The sequence below is a fragment of the Meleagris gallopavo genome, chromosome 16 (genome assembly GCF_000146605.3).
Source record: "Meleagris gallopavo isolate NT-WF06-2002-E0010 breed Aviagen turkey brand Nicholas breeding stock chromosome 16, Turkey_5.1, whole genome shotgun sequence".
In the NCBI taxonomy this organism is placed as follows: domain Eukaryota; kingdom Metazoa; phylum Chordata; class Aves; order Galliformes; family Phasianidae; genus Meleagris; species Meleagris gallopavo.
The window spans coordinates 4,768,339-4,788,540 of NC_015026.2; the positions used below are offsets into that span (position 1 = coordinate 4,768,339).

The 20,202-nt window shown below is 41.4% G+C and overlaps 2 protein-coding genes across 4 annotated transcripts in view; one reads left to right on the forward strand and one right to left on the reverse strand.

Moving 5' to 3' along the window:
• Positions 1-1,697: 1,697 nt before the first annotated feature.
• Positions 1,698-11,828, forward strand: DAGLB (diacylglycerol lipase beta). Of its 3 annotated transcripts, XM_019620719.2 has the most exons (14): positions 1,698-1,826; positions 2,153-2,413; positions 2,761-2,886; positions 3,888-4,015; positions 4,973-5,099; positions 5,802-5,885; positions 6,528-6,605; positions 6,988-7,068; positions 7,151-7,278; positions 8,203-8,271; positions 8,378-8,450; positions 9,023-9,276; positions 10,549-10,734; positions 10,887-11,828. In XM_019620719.2, the coding sequence occupies exons 2-13, from the start codon at positions 2,333-2,335 to the stop codon at positions 10,718-10,720; spliced, it is 1,401 nt and encodes a 466-aa protein (XP_019476264.1). In that variant the 5' UTR covers positions 1,698-1,826; positions 2,153-2,332; the 3' UTR covers positions 10,721-10,734; positions 10,887-11,828. The 3 variants fall into 3 exon arrangements, with proteins under 3 accessions (XP_019476264.1, XP_019476263.1, XP_019476265.1); XM_019620718.2 differs by having other exon boundaries at positions 10,549-11,828; XM_019620720.2 differs by lacking the exon at positions 10,549-10,734.
• Positions 11,829-12,382: 554 nt separating this feature from the next.
• LOC100548156 (ras-related C3 botulinum toxin substrate 1) overlaps positions 12,383-20,202 on the reverse strand; it is a 12,418-nt gene continuing 4,598 nt past the window's right edge. Inside the window, exons 2-6 of the mRNA XM_010719776.1 lie at positions 19,470-19,581; positions 18,366-18,483; positions 14,760-14,822; positions 14,120-14,279; positions 12,383-13,954 (exon numbers count right to left, since the gene is read on the reverse strand). Of these exons, the coding sequence (XP_010718078.1) occupies positions 13,824-13,954; positions 14,120-14,279; positions 14,760-14,822; positions 18,366-18,483; positions 19,470-19,581 (584 nt within the window). The 3' untranslated portion in view covers positions 12,383-13,823. The remainder of the gene's footprint in view (positions 13,955-14,119; positions 14,280-14,759; positions 14,823-18,365; positions 18,484-19,469; positions 19,582-20,202) is intronic.

Consider the following 20,202-nt stretch of genomic DNA (forward strand, 5'->3'; position numbering starts at 1 on the left):
CACGTCCGTTGTCTCGCTTCCCGCAGGTGGGTCGGCATCCTGGCGCTGTACGCCGTGCACAAGGGGCGGTTCGGCTGCCCGGGAGGAGCGCTCCTGCACGGCTACCTGCTGGTGCTGCTGGCCCTGCTGGCTGCCATCATCTGCACGCTGTCCGCCCTCGTGTACGTCAGCATGCAAGGTACGAGGTTCGGGCTGACCCGGGGCTCTGCGCGTTGGAATTGGTGCGCGTTCTGTTATTCTGGAGTTGCCACGTGTAGAAATGTTCGTTTTGCGCTTTAAAAATGCCAGGAAATCATTATCTTTTACTTTTTTCCTGTTGAAGCATCTCATACCGAAGCAATCTGAAATCTGCACGTGGTCTCTGCAATAACGCGGGAAACTTTGCAGTTTCTAGTATATTGGTTCTCACAACACGCTGTAGTTAGAACAGTATTTAAATTATTTAGGTGGAAAGAAGCATGAAGAGAAACTGACAGAGCTGAGGTGTGAATGATAACGTTCAACTTGAATCTCACTGCTGGTTCTCCTACAGTTTCCAGAGCAGTGGAAGGAAGTATTAGCCACGTTATGCTGGCTTTAGGTATCAGAGTTCAGGTGGTGGAGTGATAAATGTTGATAGCACGGAGAAAAGAGCCTTCCTTATTCAGTGTAAAAGTGAAATTATAAGACCATTATAAAGTGGAATAATGCTGAGTCTGAATCTCCAGTGGAATTAATAGTGAAATGTTCTGGATTGTGGTTATAATGTGTGGGGTTTGGAGGCAGTGGTTCTTGCACCAGCACTTGGAAGTCATCGTTTCCAGACACCACAGTTTTCATCTGATTGTGCACATGCAAGCAACTGTGCTGCTGCAGGGCAGTGTACAAAACGGGAGTGGGAATAACAACTGTTGGATCTGGGATTCTTCTGACAGCTTTGTTACTGGAGGTGAAGTGCAGCTTTGCAGCTGGAGAATAGTTTCAGAAGTCATTTTCATTCTGTTTTTTAAATGTTTACAAATTCTGCTGCCTACACATGAGTACACACACGCTGCCTGTGTTATCTTGTCATCAGCAAACTGGTTTAAGAAGCTGAGCCAGCCAAAATTAATTCTTTTTTATTGCCTAAGAGTGCTACAAGGAAAAGGTTATTATTACCTAACAATATAGAAAATAGTCTAAGAAATACTTGGTCTACAACTGGTCCTATATTCACATTCTTATTATGTGAATATATTTATTTTTTAGTGTCTGGAATGAGGGAGCAGAGCCTCATTGCGTGTGGCTCACCAAAGGAGTACCTCAGATTTCAATATTCAGCCAAATAAAAGCTACGCAGAGTCATAATAGAAGCATTACCACATAACCGCCAGTGCTAGCATCTTTGGCTCTGGTGGATACAGCACTTCTGCCTCACATTCACTGCAGAACTGTCTCTGACCAGAGGGTGATTTTTAAGTATTAGAGGAGTAGGTGGTAAGAGTCCTCTAAACTGTTGTTTTTATTTTCTCAGCTTCATTGATAGCTTTTGCTTACTTGGGAATCATTTATATTTTCAGTTAAGCTTCTTATTTTCCATAGAGCTCAGAAAGTTCATATATTTATTTGTGTAGGATTTTACATACCTGAGATACATTCATAAACCATTTGTTTTAAATTCTCATTATTTCAGGAACAATTTCTAATCCAGGCCCAAGAAAGTCACTTCCCAAGCTACTTTATACTCGCCTACTTCTCTACTTGCCTGAGTTTATCTGGGCCGTTGTAGGAGCTGTGTGGGTGTCAGACAGCAGCGTGCGCTGCGAGAGCACTGTGATAAATGTCATCCTTGGGACAGTTGTTGCAAGGTAAGGTGCCCCACCCTCTGCCACACACACACAGATCTGAGCTTGGTAGTGCACGTGAGAGAACGTTATGCTTACATTTGCTCTGCATGTGTCCAGCAAAGGCATTTCCAGCTTTGCTGTTGCTAATAAATTATTTTGGTTTCTTTTAGAAGAGTTTTCTTTGTGTAGGCTTGATAACAAAACGTGCACCATTATGTCAGTAACAGATAATGTTCTATGATGTTTCATGTCTTACTTTGCTTTCTGTCTCTCAAGACCTGCAGTTGTCTTCTCTCACACGCGTGTCAGAAATGCCTGGTTTCAGCCTGCTTCCTTCTGTTTTGCAGCTGGGTTATCATCGTCTTTACCATCATCGGAGTGCTAATTGTCTTTGATCCACTTGGGGGAAAAAGACATTTTACCTCACTGATGGTTTAGATCGGAACTTGGAAAGCAGCCAGTCGGGGCAGCTGCTGTACAATGTGAAGAACACTGCTACCAGAGTCTGGGAGAAAAGAATCAGGTTGATGTGCTGCTGTATTGTGCAGGACGATGACCATCGAGTGGCTTTTACAAGCATTGCAGAGCTCTTCCGCGCCTACTTCTCAGTAAGATGAGAAGCTTTTTTTGTTTTTTTTCTTGACTAATTCTGAGTTTCCAGATGTTGCAAAATGCGTAACTGTTCAGCCAGAGGTCTCTGCTTGAAATCAGGTTCTGAATACGCTAACTTGAAACTTAAAGATGAGTCTTGTAACAAAACATTCAGTGCGTACAGTGGGGAGAAGAAGGTGGTTAGGTGCTGGTGCAGCCATCTTCTCTCATCCGCACTGTCTCCAAGGTAAATGCAATTAGATACACTGAAAAAAATATATTGCCATGTGTGTATTCTTATGAGATAGCTCTGATGTGGTGAGTTGTGGGATAGCTTTAGGAGCTCCTTCATCTCTTTGTACAGGACACAGATCTGGTGCCGAGTGACATAGCAGCTGGTTTGATTCTGCTCCATCAAGAGCAAGATAAAATGGAAAGCTGCCCAAAAGAGCCAGAAGAAGTCCTCTGTCACTCTCCATCATCTCCTGTGGTAAGATGGGGCTGTGTTAGCATCTGGTGCAGCTACTGTAGGAGATGGTGGCAGAGCAAATTGAAATGAAGTTCTTTGTGCAGATATTTGGATTTTGTTTGCTTTTACAAAATTAAACGCCAGAGTAAAATTTTTTTATTTGAATTGTTAATAAGTACAGTGAAAATGAAAATACTGTGATGTGTCTGCAGTCAATATTTTTCAAGGGTACCTAATTTATGTCCTAATGATATTTAACTGGAAAAGAGGTGTTAGCCATCTCTGCTCTTTGCACGTACCTGTTCTCGACATGTATTCACTGATACGAGCAGTGCTTCTGTTCCATGAAATGTATCAGTAAGGGGAGTTAAGCACAAAAAGGAATAATTTCAGACAGTTGGTCATTTTTGAAGAGATGTGAGAGAAAATGAATAGAAGAATATATTTAGTAGTGTTTGTGAAGAACTGAAAAGCTGGCTTCTAGCACTGTTTGCCTAATCTATGTTTGGTACATATATCCAGACAAAATAAGATGTAAACAGTCATTTTTTTACATACTTAGAGGTGATGGGTTACGGTTTGCTAATTGATTTTTCTGTGCTAGAACACCTTTATATATTGTTCTGTCTTCTTTTGGCCTGTGTTACACACAAGTGTAATTCCACTTCAAATCATTCTATCAGATTCCTTTTGAACCTGGGCAGTGTGGAGTCATTCTTAAAATACCTCTGTTGGGGATATCTGCTACAGACTCTTTAGCCATTCCTTTGAGCTTATCAGTATGTAAGTATTGGAAGAATATAATTTAATGAGAGATCTTCAAGATTATTGAGCTCTGTAGCTACAGAAATGCTGTTTTCCTGGAATAGAAGTGGCTGCCTTTATTTTCTTTTAAATCCTGAGGTTTTCTGTTTAGACAGTGCCTTAATTTTCAGTAGTTTGTGTTTGGGCTTTATTCCGGGGTTGCTTAATACACCTTTCTTTCTCTCCCTCCTTCGTGTTCTTTCCCCGTGTCCTTGGAGGCTGATGATTTGGATATTGAACTGGAGAATGCTGCTCACTACATGCTGTTTGCTGCAGCTGCCTATGGCTGGCCCTACTACATATACACCAACCCATTCACTGCGCTCTGCAAGCTCAACAGTGACTGGTAGGTTGAATCAGGAGCTTAAAAACACACAGCTGCTTCTTAATTCACTCTTGTTTGCAGAAATGAACTGTCTTCAATAGCACTAGTTTTGTGACATTAAATTATATTACTCATGGGCATAGATAAGCTTCCATAAATTAAGTGGAGGCAAAATGGCAGCATGTCTTCACACTCAGAAACAGGTCAGCCTTTGTTGCTTAAGAATGGTTTGTGATTGAGATAAAATTCAGTTAGCAAAATGACAAAGGAATTGGTGGTGATTGGAGTTAAACCAAAGAATTGGAATTAAGTAATGTTTTACAGTGAGGCTTTATTGAGCTCCCTTTTGGGCAGATACATGTGGAAATAAGTGTATCAACTGTTTTCCCGCTCTGAAGAGGAATTAGGAAAAGTAACCTGTAACTCCAGCATCCATTTCTTTCTGTTTGCCCTCTTACTTAAAGTCTGTCACAGTCAGTGTTGAAGTGTAAAGCTGTGTGCCATTGCTGTGTATTTAAGTGACCTCGGAGATTTGTGGCTCTAACTACAACTCTCTTAATAATTAACATTAAATCATTTAACCTTCTGAAATATAAGTGACTTGGAAATCACGTAATACAGTGCATAAAACATTAGATAAGCCTGCTGTAGAGAATTTGTTTTAAATGTACTTTTTGCTTGTTTCTATTTTTTGTCACTGGAGTTCAGTTTTAATTCTTTTCTTACTGGCTTGTTTGCAGTGGTGATGGTCCTGTAGCAAAGGTGTGTTCCTAGTCCTGTGAGTGGAAATGTGGCATGCTGCTCAGGCAGGGATAGCACTTCATACATACTAATAGTAGTGCTGGGGGGAGAAGATGGAGGGGATTAGAGGAGCTTTTGATTCCTGGCAGAAATCGTTGTGCAAATGTAATTGAGTTTGATTCCTGAAAGGAAACTTAAAAAATTTAGACGTGAAAGCTTTTCTCTTCTGTTTGTTAGTTGCAGAAGTAGACCAGAAGATTCTGATATAACTGGAAGTGATCGTCGTAACTTTCACTTTGGATCCATTCTAAGAATAACAGGACTGCAGTACAGAGACTTCATTCATATCAGTTTTCACAACAAGGTAAGCAATCTAGACAGGCATTGAGCAAGAAAGCCTTAGTGATGATAGGGGAGCTGTTAGGTCACAGCTTGAACTGTGATTGAGCACCTGGGGAAGGGCTGTGGCTGCCCAGGGAGCGCAGGGGATTGTTTGCACCTGTGTTCCCCGGGTGATCAGAGAGGGTAGAGCCCCTGCAGGCTTAGATAAGGGCTGGGCATTGAGGAGAGGGCATCTCTCGGACTTAGGCTGCTTCCTGGGGATGGGTGCTGCGTAGCCAGAGATCCCCTTCACCAGCTGGGTGAGTTTGGTTCTTGTATATGGCTATCAGCCTACCTGCACGTACTTTACCTGGTATTGCCAAGAACATGCCAGAAGCAGTTTTGCTGCTTTGTGAGCAGAACTGTGATTGAGTCAGTGAAAGAGGAAGGTGAAGTTTCTAGATTGCCTTCAGCATTTATAAAACGGAAAATACAAAGACAAGTGAAAACAGGCCCTGAAACATATTTTTCAGCTCTGATTTTTTTTTTTTCCATTCTTAAAGAACAACCACACAGCCATTGACGTAAATCTCAGCATTGCTATAAGGGCACTTATAATAACTTAATAGTTCAGCTTCTGTCCACAGTGCAAGAAATTCAGTAGGAGGGCTTTCAGAAAGTGAGAACAAATACTTAGATTTCTGAGAAGCTGATGTCTTTACTGAATATATTTTTTCCTCTGCAGATCTATGAGATTCCATTTTTTGTTGCTTTGGATCACAAAAAAGAAGCTATTGTGGTTGCAGTGAGGGGAACATTGTCTTTTGAGGTATTGTCTTTCTGATGTGTGCAATTGGCTTTATAGATATGGGTGAACTCATGGTATCTAGAGGAAAAGGTGTTTCACAGGTGCACTTAAAAACAACTTGTGGGTATGAGTCCCTTCAGGCTCATAAGCTGTAAGCCCTCCTGTCCTTGGATGAACATTATTCGCTTTGCTTCTGGAATAGAGTGTGGGGGGAAGATAGTGGTAATTCTTTGGTACTGTGACTTGTGTACTTGTAACGTGTTTGCAGCTTGGAAATAGTTGCTGAAATCATAACTCTGATTGTTGTGTGTGTTTGTTTGGGTGGTGTTTTATGGTCGGCTGTATTTTGCTGCTTACAGCCTTGGTGATTTTACCTGTGAGAATGTGAACTGTAGAATAAAGTTGGAAAAGACCACTAAGATCATTTCGTCCAACTGTCCACCTACACCAATATTGCCCACTCTAAGCCACATCCCTATGTACCACATCCACCCTTTTCTTAAACACCTCCAGGGACTGAGGCCACTTCCCTGGGCAGCCTGTGCCCGTTTCTGACTGCTCTTTCTGAGAAGAATTCTTCCTAATACCCAATATCTGACAAGTAGTAGAACACGAGCCATGAGACCTCGCAGAGAGGTCTGATTAAAGCTGTCTTGTTTGCAGGACATTCTCACTGATCTGTCAGCAGACTGTGAAGACCTGACCCTGGAAGATGTTCTGGAGAATGGCTTTGTGCATAAGGTGTGTGCAGGCAGTGATTGTTCAGAATTCATTTCATGCAATAAAAAACTAACTTAATTCTTGGGATCCCTTAAACTGGATGAGTATTCTTATGACATAGATTGCACAAATTATCTCAGTGGCTTGGTTGTTGCATCACGTACATCCTGGCAGTTTGTGCACCTGTTGTCTGACTTCATGTCCTTACTAAATAGTAGGAAGGCTTTCTAACCATTTTGTACAAGACAACTTGGTTATGGTATGCTCTGTCAGGAGCATGCTAAAAGAGGAGGTTGGTTTTCAAGAAGAGTTGTTCTGTGTCGGTGTTGATTTTAATTACACATCTATCACTCTTCAGATTAGATAATACCTTTGTCTTCTAACTTAAATTGTTGTCTTGCAGGGAATAACTCAGGCTGCAAATTACATCTATCAAAAGCTAATAAATGATGGAATTTTAAACCAGGCTTTCACAATTGCTCCAGTAAGTCACCTTCCAGTGATTTGGTTTGTCAGAGAAGTTGTGCATCTTTTTCTGTGTTTCAGTCTTGTCTTTCTGTCTGTAGGAATACAAACTTGTGATAGTTGGTCACAGTTTGGGTGGTGGAACAGCTTCTGTATTGGCAATCATGCTCAGGAACTCCTTCCCAACATTAAAATGTTATGCCTTTTCTCCCCCAGGAGGACTTCTGAGGTGAGAATGAGACTTCTGTTACTTGATTCTCTAAGTGTAAAAAAACTTGGTGACAGTTGACAGATATGATGGCTGCTCTGAAAGTAATGCCTCGGATTTTATTATGTTGGCCCACGATGTTGGAAGTGGGTGTTGGTGGGATGGCAGCAGAGGTTGAACCTTCCCACCAACATCCCATTGCATGTTGTTGCCGTGTGACAGACAGCAGCGGAGGGGCACTCTGACACAACGGCATCTGACATGGAAGGGTGGATGAAGCAACGGGGTGGCATTGAATTCCTCCATGTGGAAAAAGTGGCACCCATGGATATTCAGCAACACTTGCTGAATGTTTATGGAGACCAAGCGGTGGATGCAGCACAGTGAGGTGCTGGTGGTGCATTTCAGCAGTAGTGACAGTGGGTCACCTCCACTGGTGTGGATTTTTATGAGCACAGTATGCAGGCTGTTGTTTGTCACAGGTAAAAATGCACAGCTGATAGTGGTTGAAAATGTTGAAAAGTAGCATTTGGTAGCTGCAAGTTTGCTTTCTCCAATAGTGTTATGTGCCATGTAGTTTCCATGGAAGTAAATAGGAGGTGTTACTTTTGGAGCACCCTATGTATGCTAAATAATTTTTGCTTGACTGTATTGTTTGTTTATACATTCTCCAATAGAATTGGATTTGCTCCACCTGGAGTTACAGTTGGGTTCCTTAGGGAATGTGTAAATGCTTCAGAACTAAATGGCAAACCTGACCAGGCTGCCTCAGCCAGAGAAACAGCTACACACAGTGAGAAGCAGCATGGCTCTGTCCCCTGGAGGCCTGCTGCAGAACTGACTGCAAGAGCTGCAGTTGTTCCTGCTACATACCTGTATTATTACTGAATGGTAATGATCACAGTAAAACTGAATTGTGTATCTGAAGCTTGTCGTTTCTTTCAGCAAAACACTTGCAGAGTACTCTAAACGCTTCATTGTTTCGATCATTCTTGGAAAGGATCTTGTTGCAAGGTGAGATGGAAATGTTTTTAAATGTTTTGGTTTTTTTTTTAATTTATTTATAAGTTAGAAGAGCCTCCTATTTCATGAAATCTGAGTTCTGTATGTGTTTGAACAGGTTAAGCATGCCCAACATGGAGGACTTAAAGAGAAGAATAGTGAGAATTGTGGCAAACTGCAACAGACCCAAGGTAACTAAATGCAGTTCGTGGTTAGAAGTCAGTGGAATTCTTTGCTGAGTTAAGCCCTGGCTTTAATGCATTCACATATGGAGTATGGTTTTTTTGCTTTTAATGATGGGAGTTGCATGGATTTTTGGAACACCTTGGTTTTAAAGATTGTAAGCAGCCACCTCTTATTACCTGCAGTTAAATCTGTAGTCCCCACAGGATTTCATTGTAGTCCCTGGAATAAGAGTCATGCAGAGAGTCTGGATGACATTGCAGATGGCAGCAGACAGTTATAAGTTGTAGGTGCAAGAAAGTTAAATCTGTACAATATAATCCACAGAACAATTCACCTGGATAATGTTTTCCTTAGCGTTCCTATTGGATTGGGTTCAGTATTGGTGAAATAATGTGCTGCTGTCGGGAAAATTCAATAAGCAGATATTATCAAACAAAGCTTTTGACGAATGTGTGCATAAGGCATTTTTAATCTCTTATTTGTAGTTTCAGGTGAAGTGTGTGCAAAGCACACAACTAGAATAAGTCACTTGAAAAGGACTCTGCTTCAGTTCAGCTGTTTTTCTTTCTGAATTCAGTACCAGATTTTGTTGCGTGGCTGTTGGTACGAAGTATTTGGAGGAGATCCAGACAACTTCCCAACTGAGCTGGATGGAAGGAACGACGATGCCCTGACGCAGCCCCTTCTAGCCGAGGAAAGCTTGATGGTCCATCGGTCACCTTCATACAACGCCCTCGATGGAGAGTCGCACTTAAATTCACCACCACAGTACCCTCGTCTGTATCTTCCTGGAAAGATTATCCATATTGTAGAAGAATCCAGCTCTAGGAGGTAAGTAGAATCGTAAATACAACTATCCTGTCTTCCTAAAATCTATTTCAAGCTGCTTCTCGCTTTCAGAGTATGTTTCTAGTTCTGCTTCTCATCTCCATCCCCAGTGCACTGATTACTACAAATTGTCCAGTTTTTGTGGTGTGTTTGGTTTTTTTCTTTCCTTCTTCTGCACCTCCCTTTCTGCAACTCTGTTTGTCTGTGTGTGCCCATGCTAGTGTGAAGATGCTAGGCTTAGCTCTGGCATGCTGCAGCTCATGCACAGACAGCACTGCTGATGCTGCTGTCTTACATTCTGGTAGTGGTGAAGCTGACAGCAGGGCCATGTAGGTGCTGCCTGTAGTACTTGCCCAGCTGGGCTGTGGAGGTCCCTTTGCACCATTTGCCTCTAGATTCCTGCCCCTTGCTTGCTACAAGCTTGAAGTGCTGGAGGGGTGTGAAGTCTGGTTGTGTTGAGGAGAAGGGTGTTGTGTTGGTGTTTTGTTTTGTGGGGGTTTTGGTAGTGTTTGTTTGTTCTTTAATACAAGGCTACCTGTAATACCCCTCAGGGTAGACAAATACATTGCGCCATCCTTTGTTTCATTCACAAATAGAAATAAGAGCATCTGTAAAGCACAAGATCATCTACAGAGAGGAAAAAAGATCTCTTGATTTCTAACAGATAGTAAAAGAAAGATGGAAAGAGAGAATTATTTTTTTTCCTTCCCATTCAGTAGATAAATAAGTATTTTATTTAAGCTTGACATTGTCTTTAGCATTTAAAGATTGGAATACTGGTTTTAGAAATTAGACTCTTCAGCACTTGAGACCTTGAAGGTTTTCTTAACGGCTGCTATTCTATTGTACTTTAGTGAATTCACTTTTCTCCATTTACTCCAAAGCACAGCAGTTAATGTTTTGTTTTTCTTAATTAGACTGCCACAGAAAACCCTCCATTCCATCATGTACTGTTCTTTAAAACAAAAATCCTACACGTGGTACACGCAGCATTACAACTAGTGTCCAGCCTCCTCCTGCTAGCACTGTGATGTTACTCTGAGATGAATTGCAATGTTTGTCCTCCCCCTTGCTCAGGCAGCATCCTCTGCTTTGTGAGCAGGGTTATGGAAACCATATAGTTTGGTGTAGCTCTGCCCTGGGGAGGCTTTCAGTGGCAGCATTTCCATCTGCCTGCTGAGGGGCAGCAGGATGGCTCCTGGGAAGCCACCTTCCCCACTTCCCTGACTGCGGTGGCTCCATGTTGTATGGAGTCTTTGTGTTTGTGTTTTTTAGGTTGTGCTCTTCAGACATTAAATATTCTGCAAACTGGTCAAATGAAACAGTCTTCAGCAGCATTTTAATTAGTCCCAAGATGATAACAGACCACATGCCCGATGTTGTGCTCAACGCTCTCAACAGTTTGTCTCAAGAACATAGATCTTGTATTTCTTGTCAAACAAAATAATTGAACAGAGTGTGGTACGTAGCTCAGAAGAGAGAATTGCTTTAAAAAAAAATGAAAAATGCAGCTTTGAGGTATTCAGGATACATTCTACTTTCATAGAGTGGATTCCAGTACTTTTCTCATCTTGTGTGTAACAAACAAGGTTTTGGTGCCCTTGTCTCTGCAGTGATCTCAAGCAACATTATGATGGGTGAAGCGCATGCTCTGCACTGATGCTGAAGCTTGAGCTTTTCCAAAAGTGGAACAGTATACAACTGCTAGCCAAGCTGCTGCAAGCTGTCACCAGAGAGCTGAGCCTTCAACTGAACACTTGACTGAGGTGAGGCCAGCTTGTCAGTGCAGAGCCCTGGGGGGCAGGTTAAAAAAAGAATGCAGTTCTGCCTCCAAGTCACTTTGTTTCACTGCTCACGGGTGTCCTGCACCCTGCTGCTGCGGAGCACGGGCTGCCTCTAAAGGTGCTGTAATGAAAGCAGTGTGCAGTACACAAGTTGGCTGCAGCTGAGCGGCAGGAGGAGGTGAGTGAGGAACTGCCTGCAGTCAGGGACAGCCTGGCACGTGGGTGTACGAAGGCAGGCCCTACCATTGTCTCATATTTCTGTTTTGTTTTTAATCAGGCAGTTCTGGTTGCACTGTTTTATCTTTAAGGGTGTGTGGCATCCCTGATGGAGGTGGTGGGAGTCATGTGTAAGTTCTGCTTGGGTTTACATGTGCAATATTCTTAATCTACCTGGCTTTTGTATTTGTTGGCCCACAGGACTACTTTTTATTAATTTTAAACTGAACCAAGACTTTAACTATTTAATGAGGAAAAACAATTGTTCATGCTTCACCTTCATCATGGTAGTCACTAGTTCTAATGAAAACAGCAATTTGTAATTCTGCAAAAAATATATATATTTGTACAGTGAAACTGGTTTTAAGAGAGTGTGGCTTGTTTCTAGTGTGTAAGTACTTGAACAACTTTTTGTTTAAGTCAAGAGCATTTCTTTCTTACTAAAAGACATTGCAAGAAATAAGTAACCGTAGACATGGTTAAGAACAGCTGTGTGGTGATCTTGCTGTGATAGTTAATGAGGAAGGAAAAATAAAACACGCTCTAAAGAACTTGTTTCCTTCTCTTCCGAGTCTTCTGGGCACGAGACAAAAAGTAATGGTTGATAGCTGGTTGTGCAGTGAGCTGAGTTCCCCCTGCTGGGGCAGGGCTGCTGCTTCCTTCCTTGCTGAGCTGCAGCACCCACAGGCACGAAGGTGCATGACTACATGTAAACGTAAATGGCTGAACTCCAAGAGTGTTAACTGCTCACTGGAGTGGAGCCACCCTTTTACAAGCATTCAGAAACACCCCAAGTACCAAGAGGAAAAAAAAATATCAACTTCTGTTTGCACATAGTAAGCTGAATAACTTCTGTAGTGTGCATTTTTCCCCTGGTTATCACAATCTTTAAAACACTGTGGGACAAACAGCAACTCAAATGATCGTGCAAGGCTGAAGAAGCAGGGGTAAGTACTGCATTTAATTCTGATTTGTAACATCAGAGCATCACTGGAAGTGCCTGTGGCTATTCAGCACAAATAGACTGAGGACCCACACAGCCCAAGTTGCTGCTTGTGCATAGTGCTACAAGCATGAGAAAGCTTGCTCAAAAACTCAACACTACCACATGTGATTCAAGGATTTATTAATTCATACATGCAAAACATACTGCTAATTGCATTAGCAAAAGATCAATGTAAAAACTTCACAATTTTGCAACTTTTAAGTTTTGCTTTAGTGGTCGAAAGGGTGTAGTTCAACACTGTATTCCTGCCAGCTGAGGATGTACAGAACATTAGCACTAATTTACAGAACCTCACAGACCCAAGTTACCATTACTCCATCTATGCTGCACATGGACATGGAGGTGACAAAGAACACTTGTCTGCATTAGTAATGTTACAGTGTTGGGGATATCTGGCAAATAGTGACATCTGAGAAGGTTCATAGATTATAGAGGTCTAAAATATAAAAATTACTAAGATGTGTAAAGCTGCTTCACATGATTTGTACACCTAGTTAATAGACTAAAAGCTCCTCAGAAAGCATAACTTACTGGGTTGAAAATAACAAAAACAAAAGAAGGCTATGCTTGATCATTCTACTTTACTAAAAAAAAATCTATCATCAGAAAGGTTTTAAAATACAAGCTCTATTGCTCGGTAAGAAGAGATTCTACAAGAAAAGCATTTACTACACAATGTGTGGGAATGACTGTTCAAAACTAGCTAAATGAATGCCCTAATGAACGTCAAAGGAATTTACCTATGAACACCAACCTCTCTTCCACTACTGCACACCTGGGGAAGCAGTCACCAATTTTAACCTTAAGTTGACTCAATTTCAACTACTCTGGCAGTGTAGTGTAAATTGATCTGTACAGTGTCAAAATACTGTCTGGCACTATCAGTTGATCCAAGCCACTGTTTCATCACAACACAATGCTGTCAAAAGGACTAAATATACTTCAGTAAGAACAGTTTTTGTTTTTGAAATCACAGCAGCAAGAACTAGATTGCAACCGAGCCCTTACCAACGATAAAGCATTTTACACTGTGACTTGTCAGTCATTGTCAGTGACTTGGGTTCAATATACAAAGCTATGCAATGACCCTGGGTTGAGAAAACATTTAATAATAAAATGTTGGACTGCAGCGTTTTGCTAATTATGCGGTACTGTTACTGTGAAAAACTAGAAAGTGTTTTTGCATTTCCTAACAGAAATTAGAGTCATCTTCAAGAAGAATCTTTAAAAAACAGTTTAGTGCTTAGTGTTCGTTCCTAGCACAACACAACTTAGTTCAGCAGATAGTTTGGCAACGCTTAAGTAATTGAGCAAGAATAAGATTTTAAAAATAAGGCTTTATATAGGTTTGTCTTTTAGGATTTCGCTTTTAGTAGAATGAAAAGGAACTTTGATACTTCAAACAAATGAAACCATGGAATTATTGATTGGTTCAAAAATTTATGGAAGAGAACTAATTTATAATAGACAAACTTGGCATTGAATGTGAATGCTCCATTGTTCTGAGCAAAGCACAGGGTTTGGAGGGTTGGGGGAGGGTGACTTTACAGCAGCAGACATTTTCTCTTCCTCTTCTTTACAGGCGGGGGGCACAGAACCGCTCGGATAGCTTCATCAAACACTGTCTTGAGGCCTCGCTGTGTAAGTGCTGAGCATTCTAGGTATTTCACTGCACCTGTGGGAAGCAAGGGGGCAATTACAAAGCACTTCTCCGCAGTTAAAGAAAACACTGCTTCTGCAATGAACTCCACAACAAAAGCCCGGCATTTTTGTTAATTACGCTGCGGTATCTTCCACAAACAAAAGACCAAAGCCCACAGTAACCCCGTTGCAGCCATACCTATCTCTTTTGCCATGGCAAGGCCCTGTGGGTAGGTGATAGGAGTCAGCTTCTTCTCCTTCAGTTTTTCAATAGTGTCTTTATCATCTCTGAGATCGAGTTTGGTACCCACTAAAATGATGGGAGTGTTGGGGCAATGGTGCCGCACCTCAGGATACCACTGCACAGAAAGCAATAACAGTGTCATGGTGCAGGTTCTCAAACATTACAGCTGTAAAGCTCAGAGCCTTTCGTGACACTTTCAGGTGTCAAAGAACGAAAGGGGAGAACGTAAGAGCTCTTTAAGATGGAATTAAAAAAAAAAAGCATACAATTGCAAAACAATTCTTTATTCATACCAACAGGTATTTCCATATACTTATAAATCATTCTACTAAGGCTGTATCTTTTCTCTATGCTGGAAAAACCCTGATCTGCACTTCCACCCCCATGGCAACCACCTCTCCTTTGTGACCACACTGCCATAGGCTCAGACATCCAAAGGACGTGAAGCAATGTAACAGCAGCAGAGCAGGTACCTGAATGGTGACTGACTGACAAACAGTGCTCCCAGCCTAACTGCTACATGCACTTGTTTTTCCTTCAAACCACTGTAAAATTAATAATATATTTAAATGAAATAATGCCAGCTTATATTTACCTTAGCACGGACATTTTCAAAGGAAGCAGGACTCACAAGGGAAAAGCAGATTAAGAAGACATCCTAAAAAACAAAGTGGACAAAAGTCAGCCTGGTGGATCAACCTCTGGAAAAACTGCATCACCGTGAGAAGAGATGAGCACCCCCACCATCTGTACCACAACTTGCAAGGCGAGGTCGGACACAGCTGGATGCAACAATCAGAGGCGGCTTCCCCGTGGGAAATCCATTCCCAGACTGCTACAAGCAGAGGCAGAGAGGTATGTGGGGAGGGAAACAAGTAGATTGTAATCAAGTTTATAATCAGCTATTGCAGTAGCCAACAACCAAACTAATATCACTGCACTGCAGGTTTACTGTCCTGAATGTTCCTTCTCTCTTACTGACATTTAGAAACACTTGAGCTTCCTGACAAACACAGCAGTGAAGAGGCAAGAGACTGGCTTCTGAGCTGGGGAGGGGTGCTCTTACTGACCTCTAAGCAATTTGACCCTTAAAAGACACCTAACTCCTCAGCACAGGTTGGTACAAAGTATGACCAGCAGCACCCATTTCTGAAAAAGAATAAACTATTAATGTACTCCAAAGTAATCTTAAACTGCAAAGGCAGTGTATTGCTGTGAGTAAAAAAACCAAAATCACAACATCAGCTTCCACAACTGTTACTCCCATGCTAAAGGCAGAAGAATCTGTTACTACTGTCAATTCTATATAAAAACTTAAGAACTTCTCTGTAACAAAACTAGGATTGAGAAGGGTATTAAAAATCTCACATCACAGTACCTCTTTTCTTCCATTTCCAAACTATGAGGAAGCATAGACAGAAATATGGGTTCCTTTTAAGGAACTTTCATATCTTGCCTTTTACTTGAAAGCAAAGATGATAAATAAGATCGTGTGAAATTATCACACAGCAAGTGTCTCTGCTAACTGTTGTACAGTACACTAAGAAAACAAAAAGCAATGAGGTCCATTACAGCCATCTACAAGCATTCCAAATAACCACACAAATTCACTCTATGCAGCTAGATGAGGACAGTTCTGCTGTATGACCCCAAATCCAATAAACACATCTCAAACAGGCCCAACTTTCCCCAGCCTTCCTCTGCACCCATACTTACTTACTCCAGCATCAGATGTGTTAAAGAATTAGGAATTTCAGAATGTTAGTTGATTGTGCTGCATTTCAAGGCGTTTTTTGTTAGGTCAGCATCTAACATCTGCATTGCTAAGCACTTGCAACCCAGTTGTTCATGCATCTCCCCAACAAGTTTCCAGAGCAGCAACCCAGAAAAAGAAAGAAACAACATCAAATACCGTGATACTATGGCCACTACTTCTGTTTTCCAATTCTGCAAGTTTGTGGTGATTGAAGCTCTGCACACTATGCAGACTCTCCTTTACTATCTCCAGAGATCAAACATTGGTGTGACCCTGAGGACTTATTTCAAGATTTCAGGTGTCTTGCACACTACCAAATAAACAGGAAGAAGTGCTTTTTATTTGTGAGAAGTGCTTTAGTCTTAGCAAGCTGTAAAGAGATGCAGTAATGGAGTTCTCAGATCTACAAATTAGTTCCAAGAGAAGTAGTTTGTTAAAAAAAAATAGGGGCCAATTTATCACTGTCATAAGCAAGACGAGATGACAGAACTTGGAACTGAAGTTTACTTATGGAGTTACATACGGCAATAGGTTGATCTGTCAGACTGGAAGATATATTCTTACCATTGGTTGCTCCAACCTAATAACAGTACGAGATAGCGTTACTCCTAAAGTGATGTCAGGGAAACTGTTCTCTTCACCAGCGACTGGTGCTCAAAGTATTTACAACATGCCTTTCTGTCTCTGCTCTGTAATTCAGCACAACCTGCACCCAAACCTGGCTGCCAGGCTTCCCATACACCTCTGTTGGTCTGCATTGTCAGATGTGACTCGGAAGAGCAAACACCATACCAAAAAAAATTGCCTTTTAGGTTTCTTCTCTTGAAAAGAAGCAAGGTTAGCCACCTCTGTTGTTTGTTTGTTTTAAATGAGAGTTGTGTGAGTTTTGGCCTTTAAGTGCTGCTGAATATTGCCTTACTGCACAGCTGTAAGAGCTGAGGACTTCATCATGAGAAGTTCAAGACCTAACACCCTCTTTCCAATTTTTGCTGTAGGAAAGCATACAAGCTGAGTAGTGACAGCATTGCAGACCTTTGCTTATCAGTTTAATGTGCATGTACAGAAGAGATTTCCAAAAAAGAATGTTTAGATTGACATGGAATTCTTTTGTAGACTATTAGAAAGCCACAGTTATTTCAGCAGGCTGACAGCACACGTGCCCTGGGAGGAACAACATCCTCCTTTGCCATCAGCTTTTCCACACTGCTGAGTGATCTTTCCAGACACTTTTTCTCTGCCCTGCAATACTTTTTTATTGAAGATTTTAAGGAAACCTGAAGTTCTCCTAAGTATCCAAAATTAGATATATTTTAGTGAAATCTTCCATTTATTCTCTGATGAGGGAAGGCAGACAGTTCTAACATTTCAGTCAGAAGTGCCTACAGCTGGCGGCTCACATCCGTCTTGTAGGCTTTCCCTTTGGCCCCATTTATGAGTTAGTAAGCAGTGAATTAAGGAAAAACTTTGAATTAATACAAGCTTACTAAAAAAAGAATTACAGAATTCATTAAATAAGATTCTCATTATTCAGAGGAGCAGTTATGCTGTAGAATAACTAGAACAAGTCTGCATTTAACATTATTAATACTGAATTATTAACTGTCAGTGATAGTTGACAACAGCAGTAATCAATGCTGATAACGCCTGCAAGTTATCTCCTTTCTTTACTGAAAGGATGCCAGCACCAGATGAACATAACTGCTCTAAACTGACCAGAAAAGCAACCTCTGCAAAGACCAACTGCAGCTGAAGTCACACTGGAAAGAAAGAGCAGATTACTTCAGCATTTTCTTTGTAAAAGGAAAAACAGTGCTCAGACAAGATTTAACCAGTTGCAAGCACTGCAAACAGAAACATGTTTGTATCCATGTTATAGCAGGAACTGCAGTAAGAAAGAAAGTAGCCACAGGGTTAAGTAGATTTGAAAACCACAACCCAGCCTCTGTCAGTACTGCTGAGATCTTCATTCAGGACTGCCTCTTTCACATTTAGTACATCTGCACAGAGACTAAACAACTTCAAGTGCTTAGCAGTGACAGTGTCAGGTTGCATCATGCCTGAAAACAAAACAAACCCCCTAGTTAGCCATGCTAACTTTAGTATCAATGGACTCACTGATGGGACCACTCTACTCGCTCAGGTTTTTTTTTTTTATTTGCTCCTCCTCCTCCCCCCCCTTTTTTTTCCCCTTCTTTTAACCAGAATTCTTGATTAATTCTGAGACTGCAACTACATAAAGCCAACATGCATCGATGCACACAAACACCCAAGAGTGTAAATTTCAACATTTAGACAGTTGTACAAACAAAGATTATCGTTACGGCAAGCTACCTTCAGCCTACGTGCAACAAGTACCTTAATAAAGTTGTAAGAAATACAGCTCCAGATGTAACGTCTCTAATAGAGCTTAAAGCTGTCTATCTTAGGCTTCACACCAGCACTTACTGTTTGGGGGTAGGAGAGTGGGCGTAGTCTGTCATAGTCCTCTTGACCAGCTGTATCCCACAGGCCCAGATTGACCGGTTTGCCATCAACCATTACATTAGCAGAGTAGTTGTCAAAGCTAAAAAATAAAAATTAAAAGCTAGCTGCATTTGCTTGCAGTAAAATTGGGCACCTTGAGCATTTCTTCGTACAGAGTCTTAATTAGGAAAGCTATAAGAGAGAACACTTACTGCATCTTTCTGCTCCCCAGAAAAAGTTTTTAAATACTTCAAATACCAGGAGCCAGTAGAAGTGTGATTTTTATCATTGCTGTAGACACAATTTAATGTTTTAGGGCAAATTAACTTCAGCAGGAACACAAGCATAATATAACACAAAAAATTAAGACAAAAAAAAAAAAAAGGGAAACCAGGAGTAATTAAGACAAGAAGGCCTTAGAGTTACTAAAGTCATCTGAAATCTCTCATCAACACTTACAGAGAACAAGCTAGATAAATACACTTTACAGAGACATCTGTTAAGGGCAGGGAAGCTGCTTGTGTATGAAATGCCACCCAGCAGGTCCTCACAGAGGGAACTGCACTAATACTGATACCAGCAAGTTCTTCCATGCAAGATAGAGGGAAGCACTAAAATAGATGAGTTCCCATAACAATGCCTGAAGAGCCACTGAGCTGTGGCCAGCTCAGCAAAGGACTGGCACTAACACATACACAAAAGGGGAAGGAACAGAAAAATCTCATCTGTAGTCACATAAAGCATACAAGTAATTGGTTTATGAGCTGTTTGACCCTGCTATTAGTACAGAAATAACACGTTATTGTAAGAAAGAATGGTAACTGTCAAAATGTCACTAAATACCCGTCCTTGTCGAGGCGGCCTTGTGCTCAGGGAGAGCCAAATCTACTCACTGGAGGAAGTGCTGCCACAGCCACACCAAGGGCAGCCCGGCACACTTCCCCTGCAGCACACGCAGATGCTCAGCCAGATGTTCTGATGGCACTGAATGGTGTGCAGGCAATTCAGGCAGCTCAGCGAGGAAGCTGGACCAGCAGTAAGCACCACTGTGTTGACAAATGTTTTTAGAATTTTGTAAGTACTTACACTGTGGGTATGTATTCCCCAGGAAACGCATTGGTTGTGTAACTGATGAGTAGGCATGTTTTACCTACAGCACTGCAAAAAAAGAGAAAGTTTACATGAAAAGAATATTCATCTTAAATAGCAAGCAATAATAGTCCTCTTAGGGAAGAAAACTAATTACACCCAGTCACCTAAGGAACAATTGAGAGCGCCAGTAGAAACTATTGCACACAAAAACAAATAAGAGGCTACAGCCCTAAGGTTACTGCTAATGGAAGCACAGCTAATATAAACATCCATTCTGTTACCTTTAGTTTTATTTTATACAAGTTTGAAGAAAGCTTGAAATGTATGATTTCTCACATATCATTATTTTTGCTTACGTGAGAGCAATACAAATGGCAACCCCCAAAATGTTTATTGCTACTGCAGAGTGACTCTCGGCACACATTCACCAACCACCCAAGCACCTCTCTGGCTGCCTTACAGATAAACTGCATTCCAACGCTGCAGAAAGAGCTCCCAGCACCAAACCCTGACCCACAGATGCAGCTCCAAACAGCCCCAAACCAGCAGAAGCACCGTGAGCTCCTGTCCCAGCCCTCTGCCGCAATGCCGGCAGCAAGCGCTTCACTTTCCTCCCATCCTCACATCTCACCTACACTCAGACATCAAAGGAGGGACCAGACTTGAACTTCTGTTTCAGTTACAAATGAAGGATCAGAATGCTTGAAATTGGATTTTTTTTTTTTTT

What these genes read in the sequence shown, in the direction of transcription:
- DAGLB (XM_019620718.2), top strand. Translation starts at nt 2,333, where the DNA reads ATGTGCTGCTGTATTGTGCAGGACGATGACCATCGAGTGGCTTTTACA. An exon ending in ATATCAGTTTTCACAACAAG is followed by an intron (nt 5,100 to 5,801) that starts GTAAGCAATCTA and finishes TTTCCTCTGCAG; the next exon opens with ATCTATGAGATTCCATTTTT. An exon ending in GGGGAACATTGTCTTTTGAG is followed by an intron (nt 5,886 to 6,527) that starts GTATTGTCTTTC and finishes TCTTGTTTGCAG; the next exon opens with GACATTCTCACTGATCTGTC.